General features: G+C 42.3%; 1 protein-coding gene across 1 annotated transcript; it reads left to right on the top strand.

Annotated features, from left to right (window-relative positions):
- On the top strand, positions 1–4,192 carry LOC106560895 (uncharacterized). The gene is made up of 6 exons (XM_014124299.2): positions 1–211; positions 1,064–1,171; positions 1,316–1,455; positions 1,683–1,779; positions 2,003–2,127; positions 3,435–4,192. The coding sequence occupies exons 1-6, from the start codon at positions 127–129 to the stop codon at positions 3,609–3,611; spliced, it is 732 nt and encodes a 243-aa protein (XP_013979774.1). The 5' UTR covers positions 1–126; the 3' UTR covers positions 3,612–4,192.
- Positions 4,193–8,500: the final 4,308 nt, after the last annotated feature.

The following is an 8,500-nucleotide window of genomic DNA, read 5'->3' as shown; positions in this document are numbered from 1 at the left end:
CAGTGACACTGGTAAAAGGGCGGAACTGTGGCCCTTGTTATTTGTTTAAAGGTCCCGGGTGGTACAAAGTACTCTCCACAAACTCAGACTGTCAGCAGTGTTTAAATTCCTTTGGACCTATTCAGCATGTCAAACGCGGACAGAGTTGTGTTAGCTCTCGGTGGAGCAGGAACAGTGGGCTCTGGAATAGTTAAAGCACTCCTCGACAAAGGTAAGATGTCCTTATTGAGTTAAGGAGCATACGGAGTCTTGAAACCATTACACCTGCCTCAAGACAATGCCCACGGTTAATGGGCAGGATTAAATTGTGCAACGTAATCAATCATTTCCTGCATGCAAAATATGTAGGATATATGAAGAGGTCTAATAAATCTTATGCTGTGTGCGCCATTGGTCGTTGATGGGTGGATCAAATTGGCTCTGCTGGGAAGTAGTTTTGTTTGTTTCTCAAATTATGTTGGGTAATAGATGAGAGATTTGAGTAATTAAGGGGGGAAAATGATGAGGCTACCGTTCGTTGTCAAGGTGAATTGTCAACGCGCATAAAATAACCGGCCTCTCCTTTACGCACAGATTTCAAGTTGTGATTCTCCTAAGAATGTCCAAAAAACTTGATGTTGTCTTGCACTCCACTAGCAGTTAACATCGGGAGAAATGTGAATACATTGTTGTATTTCGTCAAAAGTACTGGTAGCCTAGCATAAGCCTGTGTATCTTGGTTTAACTTTTTCACATAGGTTTCTCGGGACGCGATAGATAATAAAATGTATGGTGAATCGAAATACCACGACGAGTTGATTGGTGTAGCCCTTTTCATTTATACCGCACTGTCATTCCTCAGGTGACAAGTTGCCTTAAGTGTCCATCACTTGTCAAGTGGACATTCTGGTTTCTTGAATTGTGTTTTGTTGAATAGTATAATATATTGTCCATGACACTCTACAATGTTAAATAAAATATTTAGCAATAAGTAAACCCATCTACTGCAGCAAACTTACCCTTCTGTTTGCCACAGTCACATTTGTGTATTTCCTGCTTGTGACTGTACTGTCCATGTTTCAAGGTTTTAAGGTGGCTGTCATCTCCAGAGACAACAGCAGATTAGAGAAGCTCAGGGGGTTTGTTTCGCCCTCCAGCCGAGACAACCTCACTACCCTAGTCGGGAATGTTGGTAAGAGCACCCATTCACACTCCTTGGCAGGTGACAACATTTTACATAGACATATTTTAGAAATGAGAGTATTGTTGAAGGTATCCCATATCCCTAAAAAGTAATGTATGGAAACACCTCTCAAACTGTTACTCTTCGTCTCAGGTTCAGAGGAGGGGGCAGAGGTGGTCAAGCACACCCTTCTAAAGTCTGTTGGCAAGGTGACAGACATTGTGTCATCTCTGGGATTCAGCTGGTGGCAGGGTGGACCTCCACATACCCAGACTCTGAAAGAACTACACTGGGTGAGTCTTCAACACACCTCACTGACTAATCCATGATCCAGAGTTTATCATCCCCATTATCTGTTAAACTGTCATGATTTCATTGTTTTAAATCTGCACTCCACAACCTTCCTCTCTTTTCTGTCAGTTCCACATCTATTTAGATTTCCCTCTCGTCTTGAATTCTTCCTCTCTCACTACTTTGTAATCTGTATTAATCTATTTTAATACTTCTCATCCACCCATAGGTGATTGAGACATTGCTGTTTAGCACCTTTGTATCATGGAAGGTCTTCTTTCCGCTGGTGAGAGACGACCCCAACTGCACCTACACCTTTATCACAGGTGAGTCTCCCCACCTGGGCCCCTCCCTACATCCCAGCCAGTACAGTAGTGTGTTCTGTGAAAGATTGGACCATTTTCGTGACATCGTCAACACTTGTTAGTGCACATGTCTTGAGGAACAACTTTATTCCCCGCTTGATAACACAAAATTTGGTCCTTGCACATTATGCTGAGCATGGCTTGGGGGTTATTGGACAGTGATGTGTGCTGTGCCGTGCCACAGGTGGTGCTGGAGAGAAGCTGTTGATGCCAGGTACAGGGTTCCTGACTGTTGGCGCCGCCAGCACCCTGGCATTCTGTCAGGTACTACGAGAGGAGTACCCAGAAGTGCCCTGCAAACTCAACCAGGTGTGGCCAAGATCTATAACATAAAACCCCCATTGTATAGTTAGATAGATAGCTTGGGTATATTAAGGATCATGCTATCTATCAGTTGCAGAACTTGTCTCAATCTACCCAAATAGCAATTGCCAGTAAAAGTTGTCTGCAACATTGTGATCCTGAATACACCCTTCCCTTGTCTTGTTTGTTGGTTCATATACACTGAGTATACAAAACTGCTCTTTCCATGAGACTGACCAGATGAATCCACGTGACAGCTATGATCCCTTATTGATGTCACTTGTTAAATCCACTTCAATCAGTGTAGCTGAAAGGGAGGAGACAGGTTAAAGAAGGATGTTTAAGCCTTGAGACAATTGAGACATGGATTGTGTGTGTCATTTAGAGGGTGAATGGACAAGACAAAATATTTAAGTGCCTTTGAACACGGTATTGTAGTTGGTGCCAGGCTCGTGTCAAGAACTGCAACGCTGCTGGGTTTTTCATGCTCAACAATTTCCCATGTGTATCAAGAAAGGTCCACCACCCAAAGGACATCCAGCCAACTTGACACAACTGTGGGAAGCATTGGAGTCAACATGGGCCAGCATCCCTGTGGAACACTTGACACCTTGTAGAGTCCATGCCACGATTAATTGATGCTGTTCTGAGGGCAGAAAGTGGTGCAGTTCAATATTTGGTGTTCCTAATGTTTTGTACACTCAGCCAATCTGCTGTACACTATCATTAACCAACAGTGGTGGAAAATGTACCAAATTGTCAAAGTAAAGATGCCTTAAAAGAGAAATTACTCAAGTGAAAGTCACCGAGTAAAATCCTACTTGAGTGAAAGTCTAAAAGTATTTGGTTTTAAATATACTTAAGTATCAAAAGTAAATGTATTTGCTAAAATATACTTTTGGTAAAGTATAAATAATTTCAAATTCCTTGTTAAGAAAAGCAGACGGTGCACTTTTTTAATTTATGGATAGCCAGGGGCAAACTCAACTCTCAGACATAATTTACAAACGAAGCATTTGTGTTTAGTGAGTTCGCCAGATCAGAGGCCGTAGGGATGACGAGGGATGTTCTCTTGATAAGTGCGTGAACTGGACAATTTTCCCGTCCTGCAATTAATATTTTTGGGTGTCAGGGGAAAATATATATATGGTGTAAAAAGCACATTATTTTCTTTAGGAATGTTGTGGAGTCAAAAATATAAATAGTAAATACAAATTAAAAAAAAACAACTTAAGTAGTACTTTAAAGTAGTTTTACTTAAGTACTTTACTGTTAACCAATGCCAACTGGCTTCCATTCACTTGCTCTCTCAGGTAAAGGTCAACACAGGTGTGGCCCCTCCAGAGCGCATGGCTCCTGGTTACCTGAACCACCTGGACCTTGGTGAGGCTGTGGCCACGTTGGTGGAGAGAAAGAACACCACCCACACAGTGTTCCCTGTCAACTCCGCGGCAGACTTAAAAAACGTAATTCTCGAGGGTAACATATAAGTCTTCCCCGCTCTGTCATAAGTCCCTGCAGACTCAACTATAGTGCTTGAATCATTCCACATCCATTTTACTGTATAGTCAGTAATGTGATTTTCTTTGCATGTCATATTATAACCCTGTAAGGAAGATGCCAAGCTTTATGTGAATTCATGCCAGATTCTGCATAGTCCTTAATTGTTCCAGTGTTCATGCACTAGTAACCACATAATGCACTACCTTCCTGGATGTCAATGGAACTGTGCAGGTGCATAGATTATTTAGATGTGCTCTATTGGGAAAGTGCAGGATGACTCTGAGATGAGGCAGCAAAAGACAGCGGGGGGACAGGGAGGGTAGACGGTAGGGGGGGGCGTGGCACATTTGTCCCCTAGCGTGACTCTGTCCTGTTCACAGGCGCCCTCCACCCAACCCCTTTATCTGGGACAGCACATCCCATAAATAAACAATGCGGTGGGAGGTCTGATAGAGGGAAAATAAATATCACAGAGTGCATTGTCTTTGTTTACTGTTCTGTTAATGGCATACATGCTTAAGCAACAAGAATGTATATTTGTCATGCCAATAAAGAAACCTGAATTGTGTCAAGGCAACGCTAACTACATTATGCAGTTGGGTCAGAGGTTGTTGGCAGTGGTTTTGTTTTGACCGTGTCGGCTGACAGCTCAATTAGGCCAACTTTGAATGAACAGCGGGGGAGAATCCGCCAGTCTGTCTCACTCCATCTCACACACAAAACATTTACATACACTAATGCCTACATACTCTCCTGTATGATGCCCTTTCTTATTCTAATAGAAAAATATAAATATTTTGTAGGGAGAGACCAAGGATGGATGGTAGTGGGCTTACAAGTTCTTACAAGGCAGGTCAAATTGGGAATCAGCCTCTAAAAGAGGGCAAAGGGAGGAAGAAGGGATTTTTGAATGTATGGGAAAAGGACAAGGGTAACATTCATATTTTAAGAAGAAAGGGTTATGATGGTTGTATGGCACCTGACCTCATTTGACATATCAAGAGGCATTCAAGCTGCAGTAAACAGAGCAGACATAACTACAGATGTAATTCAAAATGTACTGAAAATGATTCAAATGCAGCTGATTAATTGCACTACTTAAGTGTAATATGCTGGGCCTATACCTGATGACACGACAAATCACTTAGGACAGGCTGAAGCCATGGTAAGGAGCAAAGCAGAACAGTTAAAGTGGGTGTCAAATTTCTCCTCTGGTTTTGAGAAACAAAGTTGGACTGACCCAGACTCCTCAAAACATAGGAATCAGCTGAGGGATTGAACTACTGAAACGGACGGAAAAACAAAAATGAGACGTTGGCCGTATCATGCTCCCCTTTGTGTGCGAGTGTAGCAAGTCCTTACCAAAACACTTATTTAGTTTAACATTCCTAAAAACACATGCCTCACATTCACAGGCCAAAAGACACCACAACATACAGTCAGGCTGACAGACAGGCAACAGATTAACTTGATACATTCTGGGAAACTGGGAAAATACAATTAAAATTTCGTATAAGAACGTGTGCATCATTTAAGCACATGCAAGTGTTTGTGTGTGTCTTAGTTACAATTCATCTTAGTTCCGATAACGTGTGTGTGTGGTCCCACATATGACAAATAGGGGAACAACTCCTAGAGTAGTGTGATGACACAGAGAGCAGAGTGATCTGTTTAATTCTGTATCTATTAAAAACAGATGGTCGTTGGTGTTTTTGGAAAGCAGTGATATAGGCTTACACACTCCAGAGACATTTGTCACATCTGTGGCCAGCTCTGAGGTCAGAGGGAGATGGAAATGGCAGCTAATTGCACGCAACCATCATCAGGGCGTGGCCACACACACAGTTCATCAGGTAAGTTCCCAATGTTGACAGGAACAGTAGATGTCAGCAGGCAGTGACAATGGGATGACAAATGCACTGGGTAGCTGTCATTCATGCTTTCCAGGGCACTGGCCATGGTCCTTGTATGAGGAAGACCACACCTTAGATGTAGTCAAGTTCAGCCCTACAATGTCATCCTAGGGCTTCCTATTGCTGCTCCCGCTGGTATAGATCACACAATAGAGCAAGGGCACTACACCCCACACATGGTTATAGGCTGATATAACAGACTACCAGTGGTGTAGTCATTGGGGTCGGGATTGTTATCGGTCCAGGTTATAGCAGCAGCCACCCCCATTCTGGTTAAAGGGAATCCCTCAGTGTCCCCATCATGAATTCTGCTGCTGCACCTCCAAAGGTGATTCTAACATGTATTGGCTCAGGGGTGTAAATACTTAAAACCTCTTACATCTAGACGTTCCGCTAGCGGAACACCTGCTCCAATATCCAATGATAGGCGTGGCGCGAATTACAAATTCCTCAAAAATCCCAAAACTTCAATTTTTCAAACATATGACTATTTTACACCATTTTAAAGACAAGACTCTCCTTTATCTAACCACACTGTCCGATTTCAAAAAGGCTTTACAGCGAAAGCAAAACATTAGATTATGTCAGCAGAGTACCCAGCCAGAAATAATCAGACACCCATTTTTCAAGCTAATATATAATGTCACAAAAAACAAAACCACAGCTAAATGCAGCACTAACCTTTGATGATCTTCATCAGATGACACGCCTAGGACATTATGTTATACAATACATGCATGTTTTGTTCAATCAAGTTCATATTTATATCAAAAACCAGCTTTTTACATTAGCATGTGACGTTCAGAACTAGCATTCCCACCGAACACTTCCGGTGAATTTACTAAATTACTCACAATAAACGTTCACAAAAAAACATAAGAATTATAGATTCAGAACTCCTTTATGCAATCGAGGTGTCCGATTTTAAAATAGCTTTTCGGTGAAAGCACATTTTGCAATATTCTGAGTAGATAGCCCATCCATCACGGGCTAGCTATTTAGACACCCACCAAGTTTGACCCTCACCAAACTCAGATTTACTATAAGAAAAATTGGATTACCTTTGTTGTTCTTCGTCAGAATGCACTCCCGGGACTTCTACTTCAATAACAAATGTTGGTTTGGTTCCAAATAATCCATAGTTATATCCAAATAGCGGCGTTTTGTTGTGCGTTCAAGACACTATCCGAAGGGTGACGAAGGGTTACGCACCCGACGCGTTTCGTGACAAAAAAATTCTAAATTTTCCATTACCGTACTTCGAAGCATGTCAACCACCGTTTAAAATCAATTTTTATGGTATTTTTCTCGTAAAAAAGCGATAATATTCCGACAGGGAGTCGTTGTTTTCGTTCAAAGACGAAAGAATAAAAACATGGTGTCGCCTCGTGCACGCGCCTCAGTCTCATGGTTCTCAGATCGACCACTATCTAAATGCGCTACTGTTTTTCAGCCTGGGCCTGCAAAGACATCATTCAGCTTTTTGCCGCCTTCTGAGAGCCTATGGGAGCCGTAGGAAGTGTCACGTTACAGCAGAGATCCTCAGTTTTCAATAAAGAGAGTGTAGAAGGCCAAGAAATGGTCAGACAGGGTACTTCCTGTAAGGAATCTTCTCAGGTTTTGGCCTGCCAAATGAGTTCTGTTATACTCACAGACACCATTCAAACAGTTTTAGAAACTTTGGAGTGTTTTCTATCCAAAGCTAATAATTATATGCATATTCTAGTTTCTGGGCAGGAGTAATAATCAGATTAAATCAGGTACGTTTTTTATCCGGCCGTGAAAATACTGCCCCCTATCCATAACAGGTTAAGAGGGTAGGGAAAAGTAACGACTCCAACACCATCATTAAGTTTGCTGACAACACAACAGTGGTAGGCCTCCTATGGGGAGGTCAGAGAACTGACAGTGTGGTGCCAGGACAACAACCTCTTCCTCAATGTGAGCAAGACTAAGGAGCTGATCGCAGACTACAGGAAAAGGCGGGCCGAGTAGGCCCCCATTAACATTGACGGGGCTGTAGTGGAGCGGGTCGAGAGTTTCAAGTTCCTTGGTGTCCACATCACCAACAAACTATCATGGTCCAAACATACCAAGACAGTCGTGAAGAGGGCACGACAAAACCTTTTCCCACTCAGGAGACTGAAAAGATTTGGCTTGGGTCCCCAGATCCTTAAAAAGATATACAGCTGCACTATCGAGAGCATCCTGACCGGTTGCATCATCACCTGGTGTGACAACTGCATGGCATCTGACCGTAAGGCGCTACAGAGGGTAGTGCGAACGGCCCAGTACATCACTACAAGTACAAGCTTCCTCCGACACCGCCTATATAATAGGCGGTGTCAGAGGAAAGCCCATAAAATTGTCAGAGACTCCAGTCACCAGTCAGAGACTCCAGTAGACTGTTTTCTCAGATACTGTTTCTCAAGCGGTACTGGAGCGCCAAGTCAAGGACCAAGAGGCTCCTCAACAGCTTCTACCCCCAGAACAATTAATAAAATTGCCACCGGACAATTTACATTGACCCCCCCTTTTGTATACTGCTGCTACTCGCTGTTTATTATCTATGTATAGTCACTTCACCCCCACCTACATGTACAAATGACCTCAACTAACCTGTACCCCTGCACACTGACTCGGTACCGGTGCCCCCTGTATATAACCTCATTATTGTTATTCTTATGTTACTTTTTTATTATTACTTTTTATTTTAGTCTACTTGGTAAATATTTCCTTAACTCTTCTTGAACTGCACTTTTGGTTAAGGGCTTGTAAGTAAGCATTTCATGGTAAAGTCTACACTTGTTGTATTCGGTGCATGGGACAAATAAAGTTTGATTTGATATGGAATATTATAGTAACCAAAAAAGTGTTAAACAAATTAAAATATATTTTATATTTGAGATTCTTCAAATTAGCCACCCTTTGCCTTGATGACAGCTTTGCACACTTGGCATTCT

This window comes from Salmo salar, chromosome ssa10 (genome assembly GCF_905237065.1).
Source record: "Salmo salar chromosome ssa10, Ssal_v3.1, whole genome shotgun sequence".
Classification (NCBI taxonomy): domain Eukaryota; kingdom Metazoa; phylum Chordata; class Actinopteri; order Salmoniformes; family Salmonidae; genus Salmo; species Salmo salar.
This window is presented reverse-complemented; position numbering and strand designations above follow the sequence as displayed.

What these genes read in the sequence shown, in the direction of transcription:
- LOC106560895 (XM_014124299.2), top strand. Translation starts at nt 127, where the DNA reads ATGTCAAACGCGGACAGAGTTGTGTTAGCTCTCGGTGGAGCAGGAACA. An exon ending in TACCCTAGTCGGGAATGTTG is followed by an intron (nt 1,172 to 1,315) that starts GTAAGAGCACCC and finishes TCTTCGTCTCAG; the next exon opens with GTTCAGAGGAGGGGGCAGAG. An exon ending in CACCTACACCTTTATCACAG is followed by an intron (nt 1,780 to 2,002) that starts GTGAGTCTCCCC and finishes GCCGTGCCACAG; the next exon opens with GTGGTGCTGGAGAGAAGCTG.